Here is a 14,895-nt window from a genome sequence, read left to right on the forward strand (position 1 = left end):
GCAATCCCAAGTAAATAAACTAATCACAAGGTCCCCAAAAAAGAACAAATCAAATCCCAAATCAGAAGAAGAAAAGAAATACTAAAGATCAGACAAAAAGTTGATAAAATTCAAACTACAAGTGATCAATGAATCAAAGAGACTGCATTTTGAAAAAAATAATTCAAACATACCAAAAAAAGGATAAATCCCATTTTAATAAAATTAGAAATTAAAATGTGAAATTATAAGACAACACTGAACTCAACAATATTATCAGAAATGATTTTGAGACCATATTAGAATAAATTAAAGAACCTAGAAGAAATGGATGCATTTCTAGATACAGTGATACCTCAGCTCACGAACTTAATTCTTTCCATGATTCTGGAAAAGTTGGCCACATTTGTGGTTGTGTAGGAAAAATGACTGCAGTCATGTTTGCTATTCAATGCAGTTTGCAAACAAAAACAAAATTCTACCAAATGCTTCTGTTTGCAAACCAAATTGTTCACAAACAAAAATCTTTGTGAACTGAGGTACCACTGTATACACAATTTACCCAAACTAATCCAAGAAGATTCATAATAATAGACTAAGAAAAAGTAATGAAATTGAGCTCTATCCGATTTGCTTTTAAAACATGTTTTTAAAAGGCCATATCTAAAAATAATCACAGCTGTATGTTATCAAGACTTTGGAGAAGAACTAACACCAATGTTCCTTAAACCATTCCATATAACAGAAAGAGAAGGAATGCTTCCAAGTTCATTCTATGAAACCAGCATTACCTTGATATCAAAACCAGTTTAGGCCTCAACAAAAGAAGAAAACTACAGACCAAAATTCTTGATGAGCATAGATACAAAAATCCTCAATAATACACTGGCAAATAAAATTCAATAGCATATTGAAAAGATCAGTCACTATAAACAAATCAGTGTCATCACAAACACTGATAAAAAGATGGTTTAAGACATGTAAATCAATAAATGCAATATACCACATAAGTAAAACTGATGACAAAAATCACATGATCACAACAGATTACGAAAAAGCTTTTGACAAAATCAATGTTTTTTGTGATAAAAAGACCCTGATGAAAATAGGTAGAAGTGAGGCCAGCCAAATAGCTCAGTGGATTAAAGCGCCTGTACGCAGGCATAGGGGTCAGGGGTTCAATCCCAGACCCGAGGCACACTGAGATAGCAATTGAGACTGGGCATGGTGGCACACACCTGTAATTCCAGCACTCAGGAGGCTGTAAACAGGAGAACCACTACAAGTCCGATCTAGTAGTGAGACCCTGAACACACACTGTTGACCCTTTCCTAAAATACAAGAAAGAAAGAAAGAAAGGAGGAGAAGGGAGAGGGGGAGGGGAGGGAAAGGGGAAGAGGAGGAGGAGGGGGAGGAAGAGAAAGCTCAGTGGTAGAAAACTTACCTAGAAGTTGGAAGCTCTGACTTTAGTACTTGGCATCAAAAATAAACAAAAAACTAAATAAAATAAAATAAACCTCAACTAAAAATAAATAAATCAATAAACCTCAACTAAATATAGGTATAAAATAGTTTATAACCTCAAACTGATAAAATCCATGCAGGACAGCCAATATCAAATTAAAAGAGAAAAAACAAAACGAAAACCCAGAGTATTTCAGGAATGAGGTAAGTGTCCCCTTATAGTTAAGAACTGAGCCAGAGAAATCAGGCAAGGTAAAGACATAAAGTAAATATTGATGGGAAAGGAAAAAGTGAAAGTTTGCCTATTTGCAAATTATATGATTCTTTATATAACAGGCCCAAAAACACATGACCAAAAACTTTTAGATCTAATAAACAAATTATGTAATGTGTCCAGATGCAAAAGCAACACACAAAAACCGGAAGGATTCCTGCACACTATAATCATGTATAGCACAGATTGCAATGCAAAAGAAATCGGGACAGCAACTCCACTTACATCAGCTTCAAAAAATTACATATCAAGAACAAACCAAGAGGGGGGGAGAATAAACCAAACACAAAAGGAAAAAATTTTAAAATGAACTAAAAACACTGAAATAAAAATTAAAGAAGACATCAGAACATGTAAGAGTTCATGCTTTAGCCAAAGTAACATTGCTCCAATGGCCATATTACCAAAATATATCCACAGGTTCACTGTAACACCTATTAAAATACCAACATTCTACACAGAGCTAGACAAAGCATCTTAAAACTTGTATGGAATTAGAAAGGAAATTACTATTGAAGGCTTCATGACCATATTTACACTAGAATACAAAGCAGTAATGAAAAAGATATACCATAGGCACGAAAGAGAAAATAGAACAGAAGACATAGGAATAATCCCATTTAGCTAAAACTACCATATTTCCCCAAAATAAGATCAGGCTTTATATTTTTGCTCCAAATACATAACAGGACTTATTTTCAGGGGATATCTTTTTTCACGTACAACAATCTACATTTATTCCTGTATAACAATCTATATTTATTGATGAACTGATGAACAAAAATATATATATTTTCAAACAAAGCTGTGTCATCTTCTGGAACACCATTATAACTCTCCAAATCCTGAATTCCAGCCTGAACTTCTTCCCTGACTCCACTTCCTGTAGAACCAGTGGCCCCAATCTGTCATGTCCAGCAACAAAGCGCTCCTTGTCCAGGTGGCCTGCTCATGCCACATTGGCAGCACAACTGTCAGTGTTTTCAATCCCATGAACTCTTCATTCAGGTCACATCATGAACTCCTGTAGGAGAAGCTGTACAAGTTTCTGTTTAATCAAGGGTTAACTGAAGACTTATAAAACAGGGGTCCAAACCAAAATATGACAGTTAAGATTGATAATCCACACAATAGCAACAAAAGGTGGTAGGCACCAAAATTCAGAAAATATTTCACACACATGCATTAAGTATGCCCACTACAACACATAATTCATTGAATTATGAAGATTCATATTAGACAGTACCATATCCATACACTATCAAGTGCACACATTATTTCTGCATTGTGTCTGCACTCTGGTCATTTAGGGATAAGTCTCAAGTTCATCTATTTACAGACAGATGCATTTACCACTTGTCCAAACAGGCCTCATTAGACATTTATAAATACTTAATTGTAATTTATAAAATCATTTTAAGTATTGTCAATAATATTATTTATATTTAATTATGTATTAATATTATCATTTAATTGTTTAGTATGTCCATCATGTGTTGTAAAAGATCTAAGAAATGTGTCTGTCTGTCTGAGGCTTATTTTGCAGGTAGCACTCATACTAGGGCTTATGTTCCAGTTAGGTCTTATTTTGGATAAAAATACTCTATGTGATGTTTTCCACAGGGGCCCCAAACATAAATTGGATAGAAGACAGCCTCTTTAACAAATGGTGCTGGGAAAAAAAATAGCCATGACTTCTTAAAGATTGAAAGTTGATCCCGAGGCTGGCCTGAGAGCTTGGTGGACTAAAGCACCTGCTTAGGCAGAGTACAGCTGCCAGGATTCAATTCCCAGCATGCCGTGCCCACCCCAAGGGGCACAATAAGTCGATGACTGAGACTGGGCATGGTGGCACATGCCTGTAATCCCAGCACTTGGGAAGCTGAAACAGGAGAATCACTATGCGTCCGATCTACGTAATGAGACCCTGTAGACCCTGTCCTAAATACAGAAGAAAAAAAAAAAAAAAAAGAAAGTTGATTCCTATATTTCACTCTGTACAGGAAATAAATCTAAATATATGAGACTTCAATTCAAGGTCAAAAATTTTGAAGCTTCTGCATGGTAATATAGTGCAAACACTTGAAGATACAGGCATAAACTTCCTATGACCCTTGTAGCATAGAAAATAAGATCAAGGACAAAGGGGATTACATCAAATTAAAAACTTCCCTACAGATAAAGGAAACAAACAAGTGAGGAGATAACCCACTGAATGGGGAAAAAATCTCTTCTAGATACTTTTCTGATAATTAGTCTGTATATACCTACTCTTCTGATACAGCACTACTATCTAATTATAAATATAATATATATACACATATGCTATATATGGTATATATAAGTATAATACTTATATAATACATTAATATACTATAACTATATTAATATATTAAGTATAACACATCAGTTATAATATATTACCATATTATACTTATGCTGTACCTTATAATACACAATTGTATATTACTGTAGAATATATTATAATTAATATATTACTTTATCTGTTAATAAATTTAAAACAACACCAAAAACAAGTATATGACCTGAATGAACAATTATCAGAAAAAAGTGCAGACTAAGTTTATGAAAAATGTCCAATGTGTTTAGCCATTAAGGAAATGCAAATAAAAACTACACTGAGAATCTACCTCACTCCAGCCAGAATTGCTATCATTAAGAATTTAAAGGGGCCGGCCAAATAGCTCAGCAGATTAAACCACATGCAAGCAGGAGCAGGGGCCAGGGGTTTGATCCTCCGGCCTGCCTGCCGGCCCCACCTCCAGGGTGCACCAAGACTGGGCGTGTTAGGGCACACCCGTAATCCCAGCTCTTAGGAGGCTGTAAACAGAGGATCACTAGGAGTCCCATCTAGCAGTGCAACCTTGAACACCCTGTAGACTGTTCTCTAAAATACAAAAAAGTAAAAGCACATAAACAAACAATGCTGGCAAGGATGCAGGGAAAACAGAGCCCTCTTCTACTGCTGTTGAGAATGTACAACTACTAAGGACATTAGTACAACTACTAGTACAACTACTAAGGACATTAGTACGAGATTATTCAAAAAACATTATCAAAAATAATGGGCCGGGAAATAGCAGCATAAGCACCTGCCTGGCAAACACAATGTCCCAAGTTCAATCCCCAGTACCACAAAAAAAAAAAAAAAAAAAAAATCGCTAAAAAATAGAGATACTATTTGAGACAACCATACCACTGTTGGGTATAACTCTAAAGAATTAAAAACAGCCTGTTTTAGTGATGTATGCCTGTTTATAGTAGTACAATTCACAACAGCAAAGCTGTGGGTACAACCTACATAGTCACAAACAGGTGAAGAGGTAATGAATATGTGGTATCACCCACAATATTATTCAACCACAAAGAAGAATGAAATTATGTCATCTGCAGAAAAATGGATGGAACTGAAGCCCGTCATATAAAGTAAAATAAGCCAGAGACACAAAGTCAAATATTTCATGTTTTCTCCGATTTTTTCCCTTTTTCTTTTCTTTTTTTTTTTCATACCAGCAATTGAACTCAGGACTTTGTCCTTGCCAGGCAAGTGCTGTGTCACACAGTCATGTCCCCTGGCATTTTTTCCTATTTGAGAACCATAAAATTACAGATAAGTGAATGAATAAAATAAAGGAGAGACAATACAAAACTTAAAGGTACATTCTTAAGAAGGGGCAAGGGAACCAGGAGAAGAAGTGGAAAGAAAGTGGGGTAAAGGATCAAGATATGCTACATTCATGTACCCATTACCCAAAACAAATATCATTGTTCTGTATCATAAACATCTGCTCATAAAAAACTCTTTAAAGCAAAGATTGTAAATAAAAACTAGTTAACAGCCTATTATAAAAGTTATATAGAAATACTGTAAGTAGAAAATTTCATTATATAAATAAACTTTCATGACATTCGGGGGGGTAGTGTGTGCGAGTCTGTGTGTGTGTGTATCATTACTGCACTAGACCCAATGCTGGGTGCATACATTTTCAGAATGTCTACACAACTAAGTGAGAATATACTTAAAACTACACCCATGTAAACGAAGTATAACATATTACTTTAAAAATAAAATTAAAATTAAAATAATATTATGAAAGTAAATGTTGTAAATAGACTTTCTTGTTAGAAGCAGACTACTGAATACATGACATTCAAATAAATTCTTATCTTATTTATAACAGATGTAATAAAAGGTCATAATGAAAGTAAACTAATTTTATAAGCAATAAATATTCTTTAAAACAGAAAGCCCATGCCACAATTCAAAGAGGCCTTTTGAAGAGTGAAATACCATAGAAATAAAAAACAAATTTAAAACTGTATAACAAATATGCTTACAATAAAATGAATCCATATTTAATTTTAACAACTTAAGGGCAACGTTTATGAATTCTCCACATAGCATTGTTTCTCCAAAGATCTCAAAAACCAGGTTTAGTTTAGTTTGAGAATGTCCCCCAAACTACTGTTTCTCAGAAGCAGGGATTCAAGGTGGCTGAATTATGGTGGCACTATCCTCATGGGAGGGTTCATCTACTGCCTAGTTCAGCAGATGAGTGTACTGTGGAAGTGGGGTCTGGCAGGAAGAGGTGAGCCACCAAGGGCTGTGACCTGAGCTTTTCAGCCAGTAACACCAAAATACACATTTATCGCAGCAGCACATGGCATGTTTGCCAAAACAGACTACTATACCTTAGGTCATAAAAGATGCTTAAATGAACACAAAAGGATCAAAATGATGTACTGCATAGTATGAAATCATAGAATGAAACTAGAAATCCACAGTCAAAATACACAGAAATTACACTAGTATATGGAGATTTAAAAATGCATTATTAGATATCCAATGGATCACAAAGGAAATGAGGGAAGAAACTAAAAAGTTCCTGGAATGCAAGGACAACTACAGCCCAACATGCCAAAACCTATGGGACACAAAGAAAGTACTTCTAAGAGAAAAATTTACAGTGATAAGTGCACAAACTAAAACAATCAAAATGATTCCGAATAAATAATCTAATGGTACTGCTAAAAAAGGAAGAGCAGTCCAAACCAACAATTAACAGAAGGAAAAGAATTAAAAAGAGTGAAAATTAATGAAATAGGGAAAAAAACAAATTCAGCAATCAATAATTCAAAGAGTTGGTTCTTGAAAGGATAAAAAATACTGAAAAACCCTTAGCCAAACTTACTAAGGAAAACAAACACAAACACACGTGACACGATTTGACTGACCTTGTCAGATACAAAAGTTATATTGCTTGTTATATCGGTCTTGCTTTATCTTGGTCTTAACCATCCAGCAGAGAAGTGTAAAAATTAGGTATAAAAATTAAAGCCATATTAATATGCTGAGCTTTAGGCTCAAGTCAACAACTTCTGACATTGCCAGACCTATGGATAACCCTCTACTATTATAGAATACTGAACTATATTGGATCATTTTGCTGAATTCACATACCTACAATATTTAAATAACAATGGAATACCCATCTCTGACAAAACTAAACAAAAAAAGGGGATACAAATGAAGGATCATTTTGTATCTGTATATACAAAATAGGATATACAGCTACTTCTCTTATTTCAATGAGAAGAAAGACTTGTACTAAGAGTGTTTGTACAGTATATCATGTCTCCAACTTGTACTATGAATAACCACTACAAAGACAATATGCAATGTATTAATTATTGAAATTGTCCTACTAATCAATGTTGAAACTATCTCATTGCTATTTGTTTCTCAATAAAATTAATAAAATCAAATAAAAAAAGAAATGAAAAAGATGAAATCACAATAAATACAAAATCCAGAATATTATGAGAAACTATTTCAAAATCTTATATTCCAACATAAAGAACATAAAGAATTACTTAAACATAAAAAAACAAAAATTGAACTGAGAAAATAGAAAAACCATGAATTACATCAATGCAATAGAGATAATAAAAATCCTACCAACTAAGAAAATCCCTAATTTATTTTACCACAGAATTTTATCAGACCTTCAGGAAGATCTCATGCCAATACTCCATCAGCTCCTCCCAGAAATTGAAAACAGGGGAACACTACCAAAATAATTCCTGGAATTTAGCATCATCCTGATACCAAAATTTAGCAAGGATTTAACTAAATAAAGAAAATCATAGGCAAGTCTCCTTAGTGAACATACTCGCAAAATTCTTCAATGAGATACCATAAACTAAATGAAACAAATCGTTAAAAAATTATACATCATAGATAGCCAAGTAGCACATGCCTGCAAACCCAACACCAGAAGCTGGGGCAAGAGGATCACCATGAATGTGAGGCTAGACGACATAATCCAAGACAGCCTGAAAAACACAGCAAGACCCTGTCTAAACACACACACATACACACACACACACACACACACACACACACACACACACACATATCATGTCTACAAGATAGGTTTAACATAGATAAATCAATATACCCAATACACAGGCTGGGTAGATAGTTCAGTGGTCTAAGTGACTGCTTTGCAAGCACAAGGACCCAAGTTTAATCCCCAGTTCCTCATGTTGCACCAGCCCAAGAACCCAGTGCACATCATGCTGTCTCAAAACCAGGCATGCTGGCACAAACCTGTAATCTCAGTGTTGGGGAGGCTGAGACAGGAGGACCACTATGAGTCTGAGCTGCACGGTGAGATATATATATATATATATATATATATATATATATATGCATATATATATGCTTTGCTTTATGTGATATATATATAACACGTGATATATATGCATACATATATCGCATAAAGCATTAATCATTTTAATAAGTGTAAAAAACCTTTAACAAAATCCAACATCCATTTATAATAAAAACCCTGACAAACATATGTATATAAGGGACCTTTCTGAAACCGATAAAAACCATTAACGACAAACCCACAGCCAATTTCACACTGAGTGCAAAAAGTAAAATGATTTCTTTTAAACTCAGGGACATGTAAAGAGTATCCACTCTCTCCACTGCTTTTCAATATAGTTCTCAAAATTTAGCTAGAGTAATCAGACAAGGGAAACAAATAAAAGGCATATATCTAGGAAAGGAAGAAATCAAACTTCTCATTTACAGATGAAATGACCCTTTATACAGAAGACTTTTAAAAATCCACAAAAAGACTCTTACAATAAATAAATTCAACAAAGCAGTAGGATACAAAATCAATACATACAAATCAATAGCATTCCTATACACCACCAATGACTCTACTAAGAAATAAAGCAGGAAAACCCATTCACAATAGTTTCAAAGGAAGAATTTGTTGGGAGCAGTTGAAACTGGAAATTGGTCATATATGTGAGGACAAGAAAAGGCTACAGAGCTTAAAATGGTCAAGCTATCTCAGTCTTGAAAAAAATCATCCTTTCTGGACAATTTCAGCTATTAGTTGATAGGCAACATTGTATCTCATGATACTAACTTTGCAAAGGTATAAATAACTGTCCCTAATGTTTTTGTTTAGATCTTTTGCCCATCAGACAAACAGGTATATACCTGAACCTAGCTCTTGTTTTCTTGTATATCTTTTTCTCATTCCTGCTGCAATTTCTGCCAGGGGTACACCAAGTGACCGACAAGTCCCTACGGGAATTCACCTAACAAAGGAGGTGAAATATCTTTATACTGAAAACTCTCATCATCTGAAAAAAGAGACTGAAAGAGGTCATTGAAACATCAAAAGAAATCCTGTTCTTGGATAGGCAGAACCATTATTGTCAAAATAGCCACATTAACAAAGGTAATATACCTATTTAAGGCAATTCCAGTTAAAGTACTGATAGTTTGCTTCACAGAACTAGAAAAACACAATTCTACATTTCACAAAGAATCAGAAAACAGCCAGGATTTCTAAATCAATCCTGTGCAACCAGAGAAAAGTAGGAAACATCACAAGTCTGGATTTCAAATAATTTTTGATTTAAAAAAAATAGCACGGCACTGGCCCAATAACAGATATGTGGAGCAATGGAACAGAAGAAAGGATGCAGAAACAACACCAGGCATGTTCAGCCATCTGATCTTTGACAAGAGACCAAAATATAAACTGGAAGAAAGATAGCCTCTTTAACAAATGGTGATGGGAAGACTGGCTATCCACATGCACATGACTGAAGCCAGACCCACATCTTTCACCATACTCCAAACTAAAATCAAAATAGATCAAAGATCTAAATATTAAAATAGAAGCATTTACATTTCTTAAAGATAAAGCAGTAAATACTACTGGAAACATAGGAATAGGCCAGGACACTGAACAGAAGCCAATTACATAATAAATAACATAAAAAAAATCAACAAACAAGATTATTTAACATTAAGAAGATTCTACTCAACAAAAGAATCAAATAACAGATTGAGGAGACAACCTACCAGAACTGGGAAAAAAAAATGTTTTGCAGGCTACTCCTCAGCCAGGGGACTAAATTCTAGAATATATAAAGAACTCAAAAAATTATACCCCCCCCCAGAACAGAAGGCCCAGTGAAAACATGGGCAATTGAAATGATTTGACACTTCTCAAAAAAAGAAGTATTAACAACAGAGAAGTATGTAAAACATGTTCAGTATCTTTGGGCACCATAGAAATGCAAATCAAAACAACTTAAGATTTCATCTTACTCTAAGGAGGAATGGCTATCATCTAGAATACAAAATAAGAAATTGTTCCAAGGTTGTAAAAAGAAGGAACAATGTTGCATTCCTAGTAGAAATATAAACTCCTACCACCACTATGGAAGTCATAATTCCAATTGACACAGCTGTATCTCTTCTGGGTATCTTCCCCAAAAGACTTAGAGACATCACATTACAGCAATATGTGCATACCCATACTTCTAGGAGCACAACCTACTGTAGCTTAATCTTGGAGTATGCTATATGCCCATCACAGATGAATGTATATTGCTCTGCCATAAAGAAGAATAATTTGAGCAATTTGTAGGAAAATGGAAGTATCCTGAGCCCATAATGCTATTTTAAATAAATCAAGCAATGATGATTAAATACTGCCTGGTACATGAGAAACACAATGCATAATAAATTTAAAGTGCAAAGCGGAAGACAAACAGGAAATAGGAAAATAAACTTACTGGAGGTGAGAAAGGGATCTGGAGGGAGATGGGAGAGAGGTGAAGAAAACAGTAAGGTTTTTTAAAAAATCAAGATGCAATATATACATGTACCAATACCCCATAATGAATATATTTATTATGTATTGAAAACATACTGAAGAAATTTTAATAAAATTATACCTATAAATAATTGCATTGAGATATCCAACAGGCTTATAAGACTTTATAACAGACTTTATTTTATGCCTACCTAGGAAAACTTATCCATAGGATACAAATACAATTTACTCTTAGCTGGGGCCTTCCATTTATAATAGAATGTAATTATGATATTTTCCTTTTTGAGCTTTTTAAAACTTTTTGAGAAAACAGATATTTTCAAAAAGTTAATGAATTTATACACTAAGGAAGTATATAAAAAGCATAGAAAGATTTAAAAAGGTGTTAACACACAGTGAAGTTTCACAAAGTATTTTTCACTGAAGAAGTAAAATCTGCAACTGAATAAAAATTATTGCATTGGCATAAGAATATAAAGATCTCTTTAAAAGATTGTTTGCTAATGTAATAAATTATGATCAATGTTTAATGGACTTTTCAACTTCATTTGAAATGTTAGCTTTCTCTCATAGTGACAAAATACTAGAAAAGAACAACTCAAAAGCAAGTTTTATTTTGGCTCATGGTTTCAGGCTTTTCACTGCACAGTCAGTTGGCTCCAAGGCAGGAACATCATGGAATACAAAAGAAAGCTGCCACCTCGAGCAGCCCATTGGCAGGGAGAGCAAGGAAGAACCCGAGAGCAAGGGGCCAAGAACCAAAGGCAGCGCCCAAGAATGTGCCGCCAGCCTACTTTCTTCAACTCTGCCCCACCTAGTGCTTCTATAACCTCAACGGGGCTATGAAATTATGATTCATCAGGGACTAATCCACTGATAAAGTTGGAGCCTTCATGATCTCAATCTCCTTCCCAAAGCTGCATCTCTGAGCACAGCACACATTGAGGGGACATTTTAAATCTAAATCATTACAGAATGCTATCAGTCTTGTGTACTTTTAATTGGCATTATAATCAAAAAGCATGACCTATCATAACCCTCAATGAAATTAGTTAATATGCCTTACAAGAAAACAACATGATATACCAAATGGTCCATGAAAGCTGAATGTTTCTATTGAATAAATGATATAAGATGCTCATATAACTGCCTGTATAGCTGCATATGACACCAAATTCTGGGATGAGTATTGAAACTTTATAATTTAATCTGCAGTGAGGCTAATCAGAATTCTGAGGGAAGATGTTGCTTATTGCAAAGTGACACCAAAGTCACCACGATATGGAGAATGTCCACTCTAAAAACCAATATCACTGCTGGCTTTAAGTAAAAGCTTGGTAACAAACAGAAGCAAAAAACTTCACAACAGGTGATAGTGTTAAATTTAATAAAGTATTTAAAGCTTAAATAACTTTCAAAACTTCACCTAAAAGTTACAACTGGAAAACTATAGCCTACAATAGTATTCAAAATTCTCACCAAAATTTGAGCATCTGTAGTCTGTTCTTGAACAATCTGCATCGCTCTTGCCAGATCCTCTTCACCTTCTGGAATGCTGATATTATCATCTGGTATCTGGATCACAGAGCAAGAAAGAGTGTGAAGAAAAAGTTTTGGTCTGTCCTTATCTATGGAGGGCATACTCTAAGAAAGCCCTTAGACATCTGATCTGCAGACAGTACCAAATTCCGTATCTATTTTTCTCTATATATAAACACATGAAGGTTCTTCATTTTAAAACTAGACACAGTAAGAGATTAAAAAATAAAATTAAATAGAATTAATAACAATATACTGCTATGAAAGATATTAAAACAGGAATTATTTCTTGATGAGTTTTTCATTTAATATTTTTGCAGCATAAATGACCATAAAGCCACAGAAATTTAAGCCACAAGGGTGGGCCAGATAGCTCAGCGGATTAAAGCACCTGCTTAGGCAGACCCCTGGGCCGGGGGTTCGATCTCCTGGACGAACTAAGTCGAACTGGACGACTGCTGTACCGGTCCAATCCGCTGGACGCACTAAGACAGCAATTGAGACTGGGCATGGTGGTGCATGTTTATAATCCCAGCACTTGGGAGGCTGTAAACAGGAGGATCACTATAAATCCAATCTACATAGTGAGACCCTGTAGATCCTGCACACCCTGTACTAAATACATAAAAAAAGAAACCGAAGCCACAAATAAGGGGAGATTACTGTATTTCATTTCATAAATAGCATTTCAGTGCTTGCCTGGAAAGCACAAGGTCCTGAGTTTGATCCCTGGTACCACAAAAAAAAAAAAAAAAAAAAAAGTATTTCATGACAAAATAAATATACTTCCTGTAAGACACCATATCATTCTAAAGATCTGTGGAAAATAGAGAACAAGCAGACAGCTTTCTTACTTCATTGTTAACTACTACCTTCAATGTCTGCACCTACAACTCAAGATTAGTTTATGAGCCACTTTTTTCTATATTGGCAAATGTAGTCTAATAATTTGGTGAAAAAAATGTTAGGCTATCTAAATGTGACCAATCTCTCTCCATCTGGTTTTCTCCATAATTAATTTTTCATAATAACAGGAAATCTCTAGTTTATTGCAAAGCAAAGCAAAATCACTAAGTATTAATATCAACGGATAATGAAGTATAATTAATGATAGCTAAGACCTATCACAATCTGATATGCTGAGAACTATTTTCACCCTTTATATTTTAAGTCAATCTGTAAATTCATTTAGTGAATACAGTACTACCTCCATTTCATCAAAAGCGTGGCCCTCAATTTGTCCTGTTCCTCGCTTAATCAGGCCACAAGTCACTAGGGTTACTTCCATAGCTTCAGTCACAGAAAAATGACTTTATCCCCCAACTATCAAGAGTAATAATAGGTTTCCTAGAGACAATGAAAACATGGACAGCTTTGAGATAATAACTATATTTGAGGGTGGAACAGTTAAACTGGAAATAATCATGAGGCCTGAGCTTCAACTGGATAGGAATCTGGGAATCTCTCACAAGAGCACAGAGGATGATGGGAAATGCTTCCTGAATGGAGATGGCAGCCTACAATCTAGACCCACAAAGCAAGTGAAAAGAAGCTGAATCTGAAGAAAACTTAACAGAAAAATTTAAAAGGTCAATAAAATACTTAAACAGAAGCTTCCCATCTTATTCTTAACCAGGTGATAATACTAGTAGCAGCTGAAAAGCTAGAGTTGCCTGAGGGGGAAAAAAAGGTTACATGTTTCAGAAAATAAAACCAATAGTTCATGAGTGCAATCAATTTACAGACTGAACATCTAAAATTAACATATACCTCTTCATATTCATAATCATCTTCAGATGTTTCAGTTATGGTGACCTCTGAATATTTTGTCAAGTTTTAATCTCAAAAACATAGAATACATACAATATTGTATATAAGAACCTCATCAGGAAATTTGTATACACATGCAATTTAATTCCCAAAAAAGTCTCACTCCATATACCCTAAAAGTGAAGATATGAATATTTTAATTAGTATTATTTATACAACCCAAATCTATGAAAGCTACATTTATTTCCTTTGGACTACTATCTAATCATTTCTGACTTAATTCTAAGAATGCTTATAAAAATATACAAAATATCTTAATAAACATTTAGAGCGATGTGAAGAAACAGCAAATTTTAAAATTGTCTTAAAGCCACACTAAATTTTCCACTTCCACTTTACGTTATTCATTCTATGCCATGACTTTACTATTTATTGTGAGTGAACAAAAGGCATGCAATATTTAAGCATAAGTCAAAAACACAATACCAATAAAATGTACTTGTACTAAGTAATTTGACTCATGCTGTCTCTGAGGCTGGAATTATTAATGTAAACTTTACAAATCAAATATTAAAAGCACAGGGGGCTGGAGAGATGGCTCAGTGGTCTAAAGCACCTACTTAGAACAAGTTCAGCGAAGCACAGGGACCACGGTTCAATCCCCCAGCACCACATGCCAGCCAG

The 14,895-nt window shown here is 34.6% G+C and overlaps 1 protein-coding gene across 1 annotated transcript in view; it reads right to left on the bottom strand.

The window, feature by feature from the left end:
* Spag16 (sperm associated antigen 16) overlaps window positions 1–14,895 on the bottom strand; it is a 1,217,230-nt gene that overhangs the window by 1,192,381 nt on the left and 9,954 nt on the right. Inside the window, exons 2-3 of the mRNA XM_004626710.2 lie at window positions 14,212–14,258; window positions 12,382–12,477 (exon numbers count right to left, since the gene is read on the bottom strand). Of these exons, the coding sequence (XP_004626767.1) occupies window positions 12,382–12,477; window positions 14,212–14,258 (143 nt within the window). The remainder of the gene's footprint in view (window positions 1–12,381; window positions 12,478–14,211; window positions 14,259–14,895) is intronic.

This window comes from Octodon degus, unplaced genomic scaffold (genome assembly GCF_000260255.1).
Source record: "Octodon degus isolate 3935 unplaced genomic scaffold, OctDeg1.0 scaffold00016, whole genome shotgun sequence".
NCBI classification, from domain to species: Eukaryota; Metazoa; Chordata; class Mammalia; order Rodentia; family Octodontidae; genus Octodon; species Octodon degus.